This window comes from Peromyscus leucopus, chromosome 2 (assembly GCF_004664715.2).
Source record: "Peromyscus leucopus breed LL Stock chromosome 2, UCI_PerLeu_2.1, whole genome shotgun sequence".
Lineage (NCBI taxonomy): Eukaryota > Metazoa > Chordata > Mammalia > Rodentia > Cricetidae > Peromyscus > Peromyscus leucopus.
This window is the reverse complement of record NC_051064.1, coordinates 110,441,736-110,459,087: the sequence shown is the minus strand read 5'-3', so window position 1 is coordinate 110,459,087 and position 17,352 is coordinate 110,441,736. Positions and strand designations below refer to the sequence as shown.

The 17,352-nt window shown below is 43.0% G+C and overlaps 1 protein-coding gene across 2 annotated transcripts in view; it reads right to left on the bottom strand.

The window, feature by feature from the left end:
- The window catches only part of Ndc1 (NDC1 transmembrane nucleoporin), a 52,637-nt gene that overhangs the window by 26,377 nt on the left and 8,908 nt on the right, over nt 1-17,352 (bottom strand). Inside the window, exons 6-13 of one of the 2 annotated variants that reach the window (XM_028888332.2) lie at nt 15,077-15,182; nt 14,155-14,206; nt 10,797-10,932; nt 8,822-8,914; nt 6,968-7,049; nt 4,211-4,366; nt 812-1,051; nt 608-723 (exon numbers count right to left, since the gene is read on the bottom strand). In XM_028888332.2, coding sequence (XP_028744165.1) covers nt 608-723; nt 812-1,051; nt 4,211-4,366; nt 6,968-7,049; nt 8,822-8,914; nt 10,797-10,932; nt 14,155-14,206; nt 15,077-15,182 — 981 coding nt within the window. Of the gene's footprint in view, nt 1-607; nt 724-811; nt 1,052-4,210; nt 4,367-6,967; nt 7,050-8,821; nt 8,915-10,796; nt 10,933-14,154; nt 14,207-15,076; nt 15,186-17,352 lie in introns of both variants that reach the window. The other variant, XM_028888322.2, reaches the window with a different exon arrangement.

Genomic DNA, 17,352 nt, shown 5'->3' with positions numbered 1-17,352 from the left:
CACACAAGCCACAGGCACGCCCTCTCTTGGGTCTGAATCTTCCCATCCTCCCTGTTGCTCTCACCAAGTGTCACCTTTCCTTTGAGACTTCTCTGATCAGGCCACAGGAGACAGTCCCCTTCCTGTAACGACTGTTCCTTCTTACCTATCTTATCTATCAAAATTCTCTTCTGTTAAGTCTATTTTTCCTATTTTGGACATAATCTATCAAGATGCAGCCGAGAGATAATAGCATGTCACAGTATGAAGCAACTTTTGCCCTTAATAGCTCCAAGAACAGCCCTTCCATTAATCCAATTAGTGGCACTCTACATTTAAAGAAATAGAGCATAATTTACTTGCTTACTCCCGTTTCCCTGACTAAGATATAAACATATGGAAGGGCTTTGTTTGACTTGCTGTTTAACCCAGAGCCTAAAACCCAATTATCTCTTTAAGACTTAAGTCATGTGAAATGCATTATAATTCAAAACATTCTAATATTGGTGATTTCTTGAGTCAATCTGACACTTGAAGCATAAAAGAAACACACAAAAAGCTATCACTGTTGTGAGATCCTTAATCTTCTAATGATGTAAATATAAAACCTGTAGACGTATCATCCTACCTGTTCACGTTTATTCTGAATCCATAAGTAAATCACATTGGGCTGTCTCACTGTCTTACCCTCAGCAGTGACAGAGGTACAAGGAGATGGATTAGAAAACTCAGATATTTGCTGATCTATTAAAAAGAAATGATAAGGTGAGAACTTAAGCTGTCTAATCCTGCAACTGTGAGACTTCAAATTTTAAAAATAAACAGCCCTCACCAGAAGTGTGAGTCCACAATCTCGGCCCTCTTCTTATTAGCTGAGGACTTTGGGGAGACCCATAGCAGGTGTTTACATCAAAAATTCCAGCCATTCGATTCACTACATTGGAGCCAAATGGGGTCCCAAAAGGATTTGAAACATCAGGTGTAGGTAATTTTGGAGAAAACAGTGATGTTTTAACTAATGGTGGCACCGAAGGCATCTGGCTAGTTTTTGGTGTCTGAAAAGCAGTTTCCTCTGTAAAAGAACAGATGCAGTGCAGATGAGGTAACATGGCCCAGGCAGGCCAGCAGAGGGTCTCAGGTCTACACTCCCCCTTAAGACACTGAAGGAACGCACAGTAGCCGGCTTCCATCTAGATTTAAGTCCATGTCCAGACTTTATGTTGTCATCCAGGAACCACTCCAGGAGTTTTAGATTGGTTTGTTCATTTTGTGCATTATTATCGTGTGTGTGTGTGTGTGTGTGTGTGTGTGTGTGTGTGTGTGTGTGTGTGTGTACGTGCGTGCGCTGAAGAGCAGCCACATGAGAAGAGGTCAAGGGACAGCTCTTGAGAGCTGGTTCTTTCCTTTCCCCGTGGGCTCGAGGCAAAGCAGGTCACCAGGCTTGCAGAGCAAGCACCTTTACCTGCTGAGTCACCTCAGCAGCAGCAGAAGATGCCTTCTTCTGTTTCCTGTCACATCATGTGGTCTCAATCCCCTCCCCGAGTATCCTGATTGCAAGGCTCATTTCTCTAAGTACTTTCAAATGAACTCATCACCTGTATTTTACTTTTAAACAGGAGAAACTCACTGCATCAGAATCTATCCAGTTTGGCTGTATGTTCCTATTTTAATTACTACTTGGCTAAACCCATCCAATTTATGGTAAAGATGGGAAGGAAAAAAAAATGCTGGCACTTTCCCCCCCCCCAAAAAAAAGCCCCACCAAAGACTAAGTTGTTGCTGAGTGCTGTGGGATAATTCTGTATGCTGTGAATATGTATTACTCTCATTGGTTAATAATAAAGCTGACTGGCTTTATAAAGACAGGATAAAATTAGGCGGAACAATCAAACTGAGGACTGGATGAAGAAGGGAGGAATCAAGGAGAAGCCAGGGAGCCACCCAAGAAGCAAGATGCTAAAAGACAGGTAAAGCCATGAGGCAATACATAGATTAATAAAAATGAGTTAATTTGCCAGGGGTGGTGGCACAAGCCTTTAATCCCAGCACTCGGAGGCAGAGGCAGGCGGATCTCTGTGAGTTCAAGGCCAGCCTGGTCTACAGAGTGAGTTCCAGGAAAGGCACCAAAACTACGCTGAGAAACCATCTCAAAAAACAAAAATGGGTTAATTTAAATGTAAGAACTAGTTAGCAAAAAGCCTGAGCTATCAACCGAACATTTTGTAATTAATATAAGTTTCTGTGTGTCACAATTGAGCCTGTATGATAATGAGTATTCAGAGACCGGTAATGCCTGGGGGGCACTCACCAACCTAAGACAGAGCACCTTTGTGGCCTGGGCAGGTATCTCCACAATGGGTAAGGTGACCTGCTGACGTCCCACGCAACCCAAGTCAGAAACTTATTTCTTAATAAAAGGGGGACCTGTAGGTCCCTGGCCCCCATCTTGGGTAACTGTTGCCTTGCTTGTGGACCTTGGCCTTGATATCCTCCCTATGCTAATTCCCTGCCAGGTTCCACCCTCCTGAATGCTAAAGGGAAGTTCCTTGTCTGTGTATCCTGAATAATGGGCATTAACAGCTTAGATGCAAGATTGTAAAACATCAGTAGCGAACTTCTGCCCTCCGGGGTTCTCCCATTGTGCTGTAACCCTGAATTTAAGACCTCCTCCCTCCTTCAATAAATGGCATTTGGCATTTAAAATTTAATATATATATGTATATATGTGTGTGTATGTATATATATACATATATAATAAATATATACATAAATATATACACATATATAACATATATACATACTGCGAATGTAATCTATGAATACCACATATGTGATTAATATCATGAGTGTAATTAATGAATATCATGAGTGTAATTAAAAAAAAAAAAGCGATTGGGGGCAAAAAAAAATAAATAGTAAGTTTTGTGTGTTTATTTGGGACCAGGCGGTCAGGACAAAAAAACTCCCGTTTTATAGCTGGGCATGGTAGGGCAGACTTGTAATCCAGCTAATCAGGAGGCTAAGGCAGGAGAATTACAGGTTCAAGGCGTACCCAGGCTAAAGTTTGTCAAGGCTAGCCCAGGGCACTTCTAACACCCTGTGTCAAAATGAAAAGTTAAAAAAAAAAAGGCTGAGAATGTAGCTTGGAGTTAAAGCGCTTGTCTAGTATGCACAATCCTGGGTATCAAAGAAAAAGACTAATTTCCCAGGATATTTATTAATCAGACCAATAAACAGCTTCATTGAAAACCACCTTATTTTGGGCTAAAGTAGTCAAGTTGTAGAATATATTTTTAGCCTGTGTGAAGATTTTGATTCAATCATTTATCAACAGAAAAACTAACAACAAAAAGTCAGCGTGTAAAAACCAATTCAGTTCTAGTACGCTATACAAAATTAGAGGAACCTTCTCAACACTCTGGCACAAGATAAATGACTGCATTAGGATTCTGCTCTTTTAAATAAAACTGCAACAAAACATTAAACATTGATCCCAATACTCAGGAGGCAGAGGCAGGTGAATTCAGAACTAGCCTGGTCTATAGAGTGGGTTCGAGGACAGCCAAGGCTACTGTCTCAAAAAAGAGGCCGGGCGTTGGTGGCGCACGCCTTTAATCCCAGCACTCGGGAGGCAGAGCCAGGCGGATCTCGGTGAGTTCGAGGCCAGCCTGGGCTACCAAGTAAGCTCCAGGAAAGGCGCAAAGCTACACAGAGAAACCCTGTCTCGAAAAACCAAAAAAAAAAAAAAAAAAAAAAAGAGAAAAGAAAAAAGAAAGAAAAACATTGGAAGTGCTAAACTTGTCATCACATGACTTTGAGATAAGGTTTCACTGTGTAGCTGTGGGTGCCCTGGAGCTCACTTTGTAGACCAGACTTTGAACTCACAGAGATCCATCTGCCTCTGCCTCCTGAGTGCTGAGATTAAACGCATGCACCACCACACCTGGTTGTATCAGTCTTTTAAACACTACTGTTACACTGGACATAATCTAAAGCATTTTATTAACTGAAAAATGAAAAACGCTGTATTTTTTAATGTTCAATGACTTGTTGCTTTTCAATCTACAATGATAACAAAGGTCTTTCTTGGTTCAATACAATATCTGGTATTGTCATGTTGGATTGATCTCTTCTAAACATATATACCTCATACATGCAAATAACCATAAATTAACTGCTGTCACTTTTCTAGGAAACATACGTTTTCCCATCTCATTTAAAACTAAGTCACCTGGAGAACTCAATTTCTTGGGTTCCACTGGGTATGATGAAGACATCCTCCCATTTGTAGCGGCAGCTTCTTGGTAGAGAACCAATTTCTGAGTCATATCGTTTAAAAGACTCAAACACTCCCTCGAAATGGCAGTCCAATTGTGGGGGTGTCCACCTAGGATAGGCAAACAATAGCTTGTAAGAGGTAAGAAATCCTGTATTCTCGAAGCTTGGGTGGGAGGGACTCAGGAAGAGCGTCTTCATCCCCTCTGCAGCAGGAACCACTGTCTCCGTTAAGCTACTACTCACTCGTGGCACCCAGTACACAGCAATCTAACAACTTCTTGGCTGAATCAATTTGCTGAAAAGTCTGCAAACAAAAATTTGGATTTTACCTTTAAAAACCTCCCAAATAGGTTGCCAAAATTAAGCCAAGCACTAGGCCATGGTTTTTCCAAAGACAGAGTCACTTCCCAGCAATGCTGAAGACAGCTAAGTCTGTAGAAATGAAGGAAGGCAATGAGAGCTGGGATGGATGTGCTCAGTCCTTCAGTGGCTGCCACACTAGCTCTTCAGTGCTCCTCACACTCGCATCTATAGGAGTTCCTCCTTACCCACAGTCCAACTCTGCATTTCCCCAGGCAACCGTGATCCAAAAACAGCAAGTACAAAAGTTCAAAAATGACTTGGAAGCTTTAAATCAGCTCTTCTGCGGAGCGTTATTTAATCTAGTGCCATTCCACGATAACTTAGTGCCTCACTCACACCCGACACACTCACACTACATACACTACCTGCTGGGCACTCACCAGGTAATCCTCTAGGTTATCAGACGGAGTGTCACAGCATCAAGATGCTGTGTCCAAACACCCCTACTTTATCAACAATGGTCCCATGGCACAAGAGTAGTGATAGTAGCGATTTCATCATAGTATATTATTGTAATTGTTCTATTTTCTTCTTATTGTTGTGCACCCCTTATGGTGCTTAATTTATACATTTTATCATAGGTATACAGTTATATATACATCGGAAAGAAAGCACAGGGTACAGAAGGTTCAGCACCATCCATGGTTTCAGGCACCACTGGGAGCCTCGGAACATGTCCCATAGATAAGGGAGAGACCATGTCTAAGAGACAGTATTTGCACCGGTTGTGGTGGCATGGCAGGCAGATCTCTGAGTTCAAGGCCAATCTGGCCTGCAGAGCTAGTTCCAGGACAGTCAAGGCTACAAGGGGAACTATGCCTCAAAAAATTTTTTTAAAAAAAAGAGATTCATTATTTGCTATTATATCTCTAGGAGTGACTTGGCTATTTGATAATGATTTTTTTCTAGTTTTTAAAATTGATTTTAAACTTCATTAAATTAAAAAAGAAGCAAAAAGAAAAAAAAATCACACACCAAAATAAGCAGACCCAGACTCTACCACTCAATTTTTTGTACTTGGAGAGCTTACATATGCCATTGTGTTATTTAACATGAACTAATAATTCCCATTCTTTAGAAAAAATAAGACTCTCTTCTCATCTTTGTCTTTGATTTTCCATGACCTTTGTCTATTCAGGTTATCACGTAAAGACCGCACACGCTCCACTGCCTGGTGAGAACAGCAGAGGCCGCGGTGAACTTCCCCATCTCCTGGCATTCATTTCCTCGTCACCTCATCAGCAGGCACACACGAGAGTCTCGTCAGCAGACTGATGCGCTGTACTGGGAACTGAGGACAACTAGGAGCTGTGTAATATTCTAGTTAAATTCTAATCTTAGGCCCCAGAGCAGAAGTTCTCTGGCAGGGCACAGGATACTTTGTCAGTTGCCCGAATCTCTGGAAAAACGACTGCCGAGGATGAGCCCAGCAGGACAGGAAAGCACCACTGCTACCGGTTCTCCACGCAGCAGCTCTGGTTTCTCCCCACTAGAGAGCAAATCTGATCAATTATATTTGTATATAACTCGGCTTCGTTTCCATATCACATTTAAACACATACGATCCTTTACAGTCTGGGAATTGTCGAGCTTAGCAAACAATGGAGTGCTAATGAGAAAGCCGGGCTACCCAGGCTCCTCCCCCTGGGCTGGCGCTGGGGCTGGGGCTGGGGCTGGGGCTGCGGCCGGACTACTTCCCTGCCAAGAACACGGTTGCGGCGAGAGCTCGGCAAAGTCAGCCTTGAGCTGCCTGGCAAGTACAGTGGAGAGTCCGGCCTGCCAAGGGCGCCCTCAGCCACCATCAGTCCAGCCTCGGTCTCCCTTTTCTTCTAGAAAGGAGGCAGAGTAACCTAGCAGGAGCAGAGAGCTCTGTCCATGGAGCCAAAGAACAGAATCTTACTCCAGTCCTTACTCCCATCTAGGAAGGAAGCCACCTAGCTCTTAAGGTCCTCAACAGCATTAAAACAGCTGAGATTCTTAGGCTGCACTGTCCTGCTAAGACACTCAATACATAATTTCTTCAGATTCAGGTACTTAAGGAGCTGAAAGAAATGAATATCCACAAATAAATAAGTGCTTTTCCTGGTGACATAAAGTCTACCCTCAGCAAAGTAATTGCTTAAGTCATTTAAGATTTAGTCCATTCTTCCTCTAAGGGCTCAGGAAGTGTGACATGGATAACTAGATCTCTCTTCCAAAAGTTTGGAGCATCTTGGGCATGAGAGTGACCTCTGCACCTATACACCACACACACACACACACACACACACACACGCACGCACGCACGCACGCACGCACGCACGCACGCACGCACGCACACAATCAAATCTACTCCTTTCAGCAATACCTGGTTGGCTGAGGCTAAAAACTTCTTGCCTTCGAGATGGAGAATACTGAGAAAGCAACATCAGGTCCTGTAAGGCCAAATACTAAAAGGAAAAAAGAAAGAAAGACTGTTAAAGCTTTAACAAAATCATACATAAGATCTAGACTCATTACATATCCGAGGAGCAATCAGATGGACTTTATAAAAAAACAAGTGTTTCAGGACCACGACCGTCCTTTCTGGATCTCTGGAACTCTCTTGCTCTACCTCCCTATACACTATAAGAACTACAGAGCTCTGTATTTTTATAGCTCTGTAATGGAAAACTCCAATATGGCTTCCTTCTGGAATTTTCTGTCCTCCCACACACATTGACATCTCTCAACTGTGGCACTTCTGACTGTGAGACCCACAAGAATAGGAACATTATCTTGCTCACTGCCATACCCAAAGGCAGCGCCTAACCCATAAAACACACAGCTATAGCTTTTTCCTGAAAATCTACCTTCTCCCCGGCAAGCCTCCTTACTCCACAGGCGCGCTCCTTCTGAGAAGCAGCCTAGGATGGGAACCCAGGGGAGAAGGGCAGTACTGCACGCGCCAGCCCAACCTGAGCGGGGTTGCGGCTGCCTTTCCCATTAGCCCATGCTATGTCTTAGTCATCGCTGAACCCGCCGCAGCCACAGGACCTGACCCCTGCCCACTGAGAGAGATTTCCTAAGTACCCAAACAAGTAGCGAATACCTACTGGCGATCAGTGCCTCGATGGTTCATTTTCCTACTTGTTTACAGTTTCTCTAGACTGTGACAAAACCGCTGGGTTCCCAGCATTTTCTTGTAACTATTTTTAGTAGTAAGCTAGCTGGGCATGCTGGTACATGCCTCAGCACTTAGAAGGGGGCTTAGGCAGGACAAGTGCAAAGTCAAGTCCAACCTGGCCTACACAGCACGATGCTGTCTGAAAAACATAAAAGTATACAATAAATAAGGCACCATGACCTTTTAGCAGGATAAGTGATATCCTGTTATATTTAGATTTCCTTTACAATCTCAAATTGCAATTTAAATCAAAACAATTTTTCTCATTTAGTTTGATTTGTAAACTTCTTCAACTTTTATGATTACGATTTGTTTTAGAACCCTCAGTAATTTGTATGTCAACATACCACTAAGCACACTACCTTTGAGACGACACACACTGCATGAATAAAAGTGGATCTAGCTCCGGCAATGTAAAAACTCACAGTATTTCTGCATTACTGCCAGGAATGGTTTGCAAAGACTATGGATTTAGTTGGCTACCACGGCATCTTATGCTTGAGAGAACTGGATGTGTTTATGAGAAGTTAGCTAGCTGAGCTGGGTCTGGTGGGGCGGCCGGTGGTCTCCATTACTCAGGCAGCTGAGACAGGAGTTCAGGATGAATCCAGGAGTTCAAAGCCATCCTGGGAAACATATGTACATTGCTGGTGCATACCCAGGGTACTTTACTTTTATATTTAATCACTTGAAATGACAAAAAAAAAAAAATTTTAATGACATTACTACGTCATTTTTACAGTACCAATACTAGAATATTCTGGGACAGTGGTTCTCAACTTCCTAATACGGTTCCTATTTGGTGACCTCCAACCATAAAATTACTTTTGTTGCTGCTTCCTAACTGTAATTTTGCTGTTATGAATTGTAACATAAATACCTGTGTTTTCCAACAGTCTCAGGCAATCCCTGGGAAAGGGTCATTTGACCCACAGGTTGAGAACCCCCGTTAGAGGCCCTCAAGAAGTCTATCTAAATGCCCAGCTGTGCTAACTATGCCTCCACCTCTGGAAGGAGGCAAAGATAACTGAGGCTGCAAGCTGCACACTCTGGTACCTTGATGATGAGAGGAGGACTGCTGGTGAGGACTCTCGGGAGGCACTCGTCCGACTCCTCCGCAAATGGGGGCTGAACAGGGAACACATAAGCCTGTTGGATATAATCACATACAGGGAATGTGAAAGGAATTCTTTGCCTGTCCTTGTTATAATCAGTGAGCACTGACTGAGATTACAGAGAGACAAATACAATCAAATCAACATCTTCAGTGCTCCTTGCAAAAGCACTGTTTAAAAAAATGTTACTGTGGGAGCCGGAGAGATGGCTCAGCAGTTAAAAGCATTGGCTGCTCTTCCAGAGGAACCCATCCAGTCCCAGGGGATCAAATGTCTTCGTCTGGACTCCACAGACCCCAGGCACTCATGTGGTACACAGATATGCATGAAGGCAAAACACTCATATGAATAAAGTTTTAAATAAAAACAAATACATTTTCCCAAGTGTCACTGTCCCAATTTTATCAAACCGACATCTACTAACAGAACTAAATTCCAGGAACAAAGAGCCTGTGAAGCCATTGAAAATTAACAGAGATGGTAAAATCAAATACAATACTACTATGACAAACACAACTAGATTGCTGTGGGACGGTCTGTATGTCAAATTGCTCTGATTGGTCAATAAATAAAACACTGATTGGCCAGTGGCCAGGCAGGAAGTAGGTGGGACAAGGAGAGAGGAGAATTGTGGGAAGCAGAAGGCTGAGGCGAAGAGACACTGCAGCCACCGCCATGACCAGCAGCATGTGAAGATGCCGGTAAGCCACCAGCCACGTGGCAAGGTATAGACTTATGGAAATGGATTAATTTAAGATATAAGAATAGTTAATAAGAAGCCTGCCACGGCCATACAGTTTGTAAGCAATATAAGTCTCTGTGTTTACTTGGTTGGGTCTGAGCGGCTGTGGGACTGGCGGGTGACAAAGATTTGTCCTGACTGTGGGCAAGGCAGGAAAACTCTAGCTACACTAGATGATTTTTTTTTTAAATGCAACTCTTCACTTAAAAAGATTTTTGTGGGCCTGGAGAGATGGCTCAGTGGTTAAGAGTACTGACTGCTCTTTCACAGGACCCAGGTTCAATTCCCAGCACCCACACGGCAGCTCACAGCTATCTGTAACTCCACTTCCAGGGGATCCGACACCCTCACACAGACACACATGTAGGTAAAACACCAATAACATGAAATAAAAATAAATTTAAAAAAAAATTTTTTTGTGGAACTGGAGAAATGGCTCAGCAGTTAAGAGCACTAGCTGACCTAGAGGACCTGAGTTCAATTCCCAGCCCCCACATGGCAGCTCACAACTGTCTATAATTTCAGTTTCAAGGGATTCATAGCAACAGACATGTATGTGGTGCACATATATATGAGTGCTAGCAAAATAGCCAAACACATATGACAAAATATATCTTTTTTTTAATACTCTGTGAGAATTGCCCACAGAATTTTCAGAATCATTTAATAAATTTCAAGATGTTTTTCAAAATAACTGCATATTTAAATGTTGATAGTATCTATTTCGATAGCATGTAAAATTAATTTAAAATCTAGGCTCATCTCCTACTTAAAAACCCAGGAAGAAAGCCAGGCTCTAAGTAAAGCGCAGCAAACACCACCCAGTTTAACTCCCAGATACTCTGAGAGCACCAACTCTGTTCCTTGGAAACACAGAGTGTGCCAGGTGCGGGTGGCACTCGCCTTTAATCCCAGCACCCAGGAGGTAGAGGCAGGGGGATCTCTGTGAGTTTGAGGCCAGTCTGAGCTACAGAATGAGTTCCAGGAAAGGCGCAAAGCTACACAGAGAAACCCTGTCTCGGGAAAAACCAAAAAAAGAAAGAAAGAAACACAGCGTGAAGGATGAAACTGAAAACCACCGTAGTAACATGCTTGGAGCAGTGATCTTCTGAAAGCACCACTTTCTATTCTCTGAAACACAACAGTACTAACAAAAAACCCTCCCAATACTGACCTCCGTGGCATAGATTTTGAAGAGTATCCAGGAGATGTACCAAGTCATCAAAAGGAAGACACCACAGAGCCAAACATGGTAGAGTAAGGAGACATTCAGGAGGCCGCCAATCGTGTCCAGAGGCCTGTGGGCCTGCCTAGGAAAACAGTAAGTGCCATGATTCCCATGCCAAAGACAAGGACTCCATGCAGAGAAAGACAGCCTATTTGCTGGTACCCTTCTAAAGCTCTTTTCCTAACATCCCTCAGAGGTACATAGGGAGCCACAGGGAAACTGCCGGCAGGCACTGGCCCTGCAGGTCCCCGAGTTCTAAATCTGCAGTACCATTTACTGTGGAAGTCAGAGCCATGTCTATAAGCCTAACTACTTAGGACAGGTGGAAGCTTATTATTGCTAATTCATGGCTTAATTCTTTAAACCCATAAAACACAACTAGGCAAGAGGATCTGAAGTTCAAGGCCACCATAGTCTCAAAAATATAATTTGGACTTCTGGATCATGTGTGTGCCATTATAAACAGTTTCAGAGTACTGCACGTATTACAAAAAAAAAAAATGATCTCAGCCCTTTTTTTTTTGTTTTGTTTTGTTTTTTGAGACAGGTTTCTCTGTGTAGCTTTGCGCCTTTCCTGGAACTCACTTGGTAGTCCAGGCTGGCCTCGAACTCACAGATATCCATCTGGCTCTGCCTCCTGAGTGCTGGGATTAAAGGCATGCGCCACCACGGCCTTGCCTGATCTCTGCTTTTTAAACAATTTTAAAAACTATTAGAATGTTAAGAAGCTAAAAGCACATATCCTACAAATCCTTGAGTAATTTAGTTAGTACTACTATAAATCCTATAATCACAAAACTAGTAATTGTACAAAAACAGAATTTGAATTTGACCGCCATCTACACACTGCTGTTAGACAAATAAATCATCACCTATATCCTTACGTCCATCTTTCTTTTCCTTATCCACAGAACAGAGTGTAATCTCTTCATTCAAATTCTTCACACGCTCACAAGGCTTACAACAGGTTGTCCACAGTGTTTGGTATTCGTGGGGAAGGCCAGTACATGACACAATTATGTTTAGCTTCTAAGTAAATACTGACTGAGGGCCTGACTTGCATGAAGGAAAACTATTAGGCAGTTGGCCATATTATAAGGTAGTTTTGAGGGCTGGAGAGATGGCTCAGAGGTTGAGAGCACCTACTGCTCTTCCAGAGGTCCTGAGTTCAATTCCCAGCAACCACATGGTGGCTCACAACCATAACCAATAACCAATAAGGTAGTTTTGAGTGAAAGAACAAAAACTTAAATTTCTATCAAATATTGTTTTCCTCTTTCCAGTTGACCCAGTTTACAAGGTAGACTAACCAAATAAACGGCCCATGCATTTGGTTTCTCATCTAGTAACCAAGTAGAGGACAAAACTAAATTTTACCTAGGAACTTTCAAAAAAATTGAAATCTGGGGACTGGAGAGATGGCTCAGTGGTTAAGAGCACTGGCTGCTCTTCCAGAGGACCTGAGTTCAATTCCCACCAACCACATGGCAGCTCACAACCATCCATATAGGACCTGATGCCCTCTTCTGGCATGCAGAGCACTCATACAGAAAATATAAATAAATTAAATCTTTTAAAAATTATTATTATTTTTTTTTTTTTTTTTTTTTGTTTTTGTTTTTTCGAGACAGGGTTTCTCTGTGTAGCTTTGCGCCTTTCCTAGAACTCACTTGGTAGCCCAGGCTGGCCTCGAACTCACAGAGATCCGCCTGGCTCTGCCTCCCGAGTGCTGGGATTAAAGGTAAAAATTATTTTTAAAAAAATTGAAATCTATAGTACCTCTAAAATATCCAGAAGTGTCAAAATCCCAACTCTCTAAAACTGAACCTAGTGAATTCCACATATGATACAAGTCTCACAGTGAAGTAACCAAAAATCAAAAGGACACACATTGGAGGCAATTGATTTTATCAAGAAACAACAGGTTAAGCCCTTTATGGTCTCTGTTTATTTGAAACAGAATCTCTCCGTATAGCCCAGGCTGGCCTTGAACTCACAATCCTCCTGCTTCAGCCTCACTAGTCCTAGGATCATAGGAATGCACCCCCACCCGGCTTAGATGAACCCTTCAGCTGCGCCAAAGCGAGAGTGAGATAACTAACACAATGCACTCTGGGGTATCCACGGACTGCAGCCTTCCTCAATTACGGTGCCTCACAGGCAGAGTGAAAATACTGACATTACTGTGCGTACAGTTTTTCAGTATTTATTTGACGGGGAAACCATCACTATGTTACTAGACGTTCTTAGGGAGAGCTGGTGACAGGTTCAGTGGGTAAAGGCATTGCTGCTAAGTCTGACACCTGAGTTCCAGCCCCAGGACCCACGTGGTAAAAAGAGAGAACATACTAGAAGGAGAGAACTCTCAAAAGATGCCTCTGATGGCCACACATACACACATTAAATAAATACATAATTGTTTTAAAAAATTCTATGAGAAAAAAATGCATTTATTTACTTATTTGTGGTTTTTTGAGACAGGGTTTCTGTGTGTATCCCTGGTTGACCTGGAACTTGCTCTGTATATCAAGCTGGCCTCGAACTCACAGAGATCTGCCTGCCTCTGTTTCTGAAGTGCTAGGATTAAGGGCATGTGCCACCACTGCCCGGCTAAAACAATGCATTTATTTAAAAAAAAATCATAGATAGTATGAACAGGATAAATTTTATGACACATAATGGATGACAGAGCCAGACACGGGCCACGTATCTCAGAAAGGCCACCTTCCTTTAGTGTGGAGGATGTCTAACAATGGACTGCTACTTCTTAGGTCTGGGGGAGGGTCTGAGTGAGTGGCGAAGGCAGGGGTCTTTCCCTGTGGTCACCTAGGTGCATGACTCGGAAATCTTAGTGAGTTAGTTATTAATGATTTAACTTCCAAACATACATTGAAAAGATCAGAGACCTTCCGTTGTCTCTAGGGGTTAAAATGAAGTGGATAAACCCAATGACACAGAGCACATGGCACTGAACACCCGAACTTAATGAAGTAGGAGACACTGAGAAGTCTAGCACAGAACAGACTACGGGTAAGGAAGCCAGGAAGGACACGGTGTCGAGGTAAGCTTAGCCTTCCCTGATCCCACAGTGGCTAAGGACTGTGAGCGGCAGTGTGGAGTTTTCAGCCTAGAAACAGGACAGGGCACGAGCCAGCACCTTCTCGTTACACCAAGCACCTCCCTCTCCTCTGTTGCTTCTTATTTCAATTAAAAAAAAAAAAAAAATCAAGGATAAACCTAACAAAGCATCTAGAAAGCAGAAAAACTGAAAAGGCAGGCAGCAGGAAAATCAGACTTGGCTTACTCATCTGTGTGGAGGTCCATCGCAGTGCTAATCCACGCTTTGGGAATGTGGCCTGAGAAGAACAATACCAAGACAGGAACGTGAGAAGTTAGACTGACACTCTTCAGTGTGCTTTACACTATGAGGTTCAACTACACAGGGAGACCTCAGTTAAAATGCTAGGCTGTCTGATTAGCAATGGACGGGAAAAGAGAATCATTTCTAAATACTGGAAGTCTTTCCATTGTACAGTTCTGAGATATACAAGTCTTAGTCACCATGGTTATTAAAAACAGAGCAAGACAAGACAACTGTGATAGACTATCTGCAGCACTTCCAGCTGTTCAGTACACGATACCTGTGGCTAACAGATGTGCACCATCAACTGTGACCAATTCCATCACCCCATCTCGAAGGCCACAGGTGAGCAGTCACTCATCCCTGCCTCTCTCTCACAGAGCACACTGTGTAGCTGGGTCGCTTCGGAGCTGGTGAGATGGTTCAGCCGGTAAGCGCTCCCCACCAGAACCCACATGACAGGAGAGAAGCAGCTCTTGCAAGCTGTCCTCTCACTGCCGGGTTTACTACCTTGAATGGTGCAGCCCAGAGCTGTGTGCTGACTATTGTGCAACACATCTCCAGAACTACCTCGCCGTGCAAGGCTGATCACCGCCCTGAGCAGCTCCTCCCTGTCCCCAGCTTACAGCCTCCATAACCATTGTTCTGTTCTGTCTGACCTGTGCAGCATCCGGTGTTCTGAGGTGAACGTAACAGCTCATGGCCTATCTTGTGTTGCAACACAAGAGATTTATCCATTTAAAGAGTATTTTACATGTATACATCATATTCCCCTTAATAAAAATTTCCTTAACTGGTCATTTTAACTGACATTTTCTAAACTATGAGCTAATAATATACTAAATTAGAAGGTAGAAATTCTTACCAAAAAAATAATACACAATGCAGAAATTTCTGACCACGAACAGGGATTCCACACAGCTATGTTTAACTAGTAAGAGGAGAGATCTCCTGAAGCGTAAAAACTTATACTGCTGTGGAGAACAACAAGAAAGATGTCAAACGACACATTCAGTACCGTTCTAAGGTGGACACTACTAGCAGAGGCAGAGGATGAACCATCATCACTAAGAGCTGGGGCTGCTTGCCTGGCATGTGTGAGGCCTTGGGTCAATCCCCACCACCAAAAAGACTTAAACTGGAACAAAACAAACTATAACTGGGAGCCTACGAAATGGTTCAGTGGATAAAGCTGCCTGCTGCCAAGCCTGATGATCTGAGTTCTAGCCCACATGAGGCCCATGATACAACAGAACCAATTCCCACAAGCTGGCTGTCTCTCTCTCTCTCTCTCTCTCTCTCTCTCTCTCTCTCTCTCTCTCACACACACACACACACACACACACACACACACAGAAATAAAAACGTAATTTAGAACTTAAAGACCGACAATAATTGTACAAAAAGACAGACTATTCTGATGTTTAAATAGTTAATAGTTTTTACACTCTATAAGTAAGATTAGAAGTAAGAATACTGACAATATCAAGTAAATGACTACAAGTATCCCATCACTCTTCAGAGGCTGACAGGGGAAGGAATGAATGGGCCTGTCTTCTCTCATCTTCTTGCTTCCTATCACCTCACCCTGCTTTATATTGATATATTTATATATCACCACCTCACCATGCACAAGACAAGATCACACACTGTGTGTGAGCAATGCTCCTAGATAGTGAAAAGCTTAAGCCAGTGTGCTCCTCCACCTCAGCCTTTCAGGGAGGCAAACTTACCACAATAAACACAAAGGCACAAATCTGACTGATGAGAAAAGACAGCTCCGGGCACCCAAATCCATCACTTCAACTATTAACACCCAATCTTCACCTCTCACTCCACTGTCCTGCCACCCTCAAAAAACAGTGCCCACCCAGGCAGACGGCCACATATGTGTAGCTGCAAGAGATGTCCCAAGTATACATTTTGGCCAATATGGCAGCACATGCCTATCATCAGCACTTGGGAAGCTGAGGCAGGAAGAGCTAGAGCTCATGACTAGCCTGGGCTATGCAGGGAAACCCTGTCTAAATATATATATTCTTACAAAGTTAATCTGAAGTGAAAATTTATCATTTTAGAATGAACTTTAGAGATTCAAGAATCCAAAATTTCATCAAAAGAAATGACAACAAAAGCATGAAATTTGGCATTATGTGGTAGAAACAGTAATTGATCAGCACTGTCAACTATTAGCTCCTGTGGTCACTGCACATCTGTGATGTTAAGTAGACAGTCGATTTCACCTGGAGATCCAGCAAGAGTGTCTTATTTTCTCCAACACTTTAGTTTTCTCATTCTCTGTATGTATCATGTTTGGACGTGAGGTCACACACAACAGGGTATTCCTGTACGGAATTTTCTCAAGACACTGTGGGTGCATCCTACTTTTAACATTTCACAAATGTGAAGAGTTCCTAAGCAGGAACTGTCTTTCCTACACAACTGCAGGAAGGTGAGGGTCAGTCTTTGAGGAACATGATCTTCTCACAGATGTATGCTCACCAGCTCATGCTGATGCAATAGGCACGAGACACGTTAGGTGGGAGAACCCTAGTGTGCCGTCCTCACGGACGAAATTCTCATTACCACATGACTGCTTTACACCTCACGTCTTTCCCACCAGTGTGGGAGCCAGTGGGAAGGGACTGGTTCAAAGCTTGTTCCAGTGCCTAGGCCTCACATCCAGAATAGAAATGAAGTACATAAAAACACAAGAAGAAACAGCAGAAACACATGGCTCGGTTACAAGCTTTATTCCTACTAGATTAGTTGGGGGTTTTGTTTTTTTTAATTTTTAAAATTTGTGTGTCTGTTTGTCTGCAAGCAGACATGTGTCAAAATGCGCATTTTGAGGTTAGAGGACAACTTTGGAGAGCTGGTCCACTGTGGGATCCAGAGAGTGAGTGCAGACCATCAGATCTGTGCTCCAAGTACCTCTGCCTGCTGAAGCTCACCTGCTTCAGGTTAGATGTTTTACAAACCTAGTGAATGAACAGGGAAAGCGGCTTAATCAAGTATGTGCCATCCAAGCATGAGGGCCTGAGTTCAGATCCCACATACCCAGTAAAGGGGTAGGTGCATGCCTATACTCCTAGCATTAAGGTAGGCCAAGACAGAAGGATCTCTGGAGTTCAGGGGTCA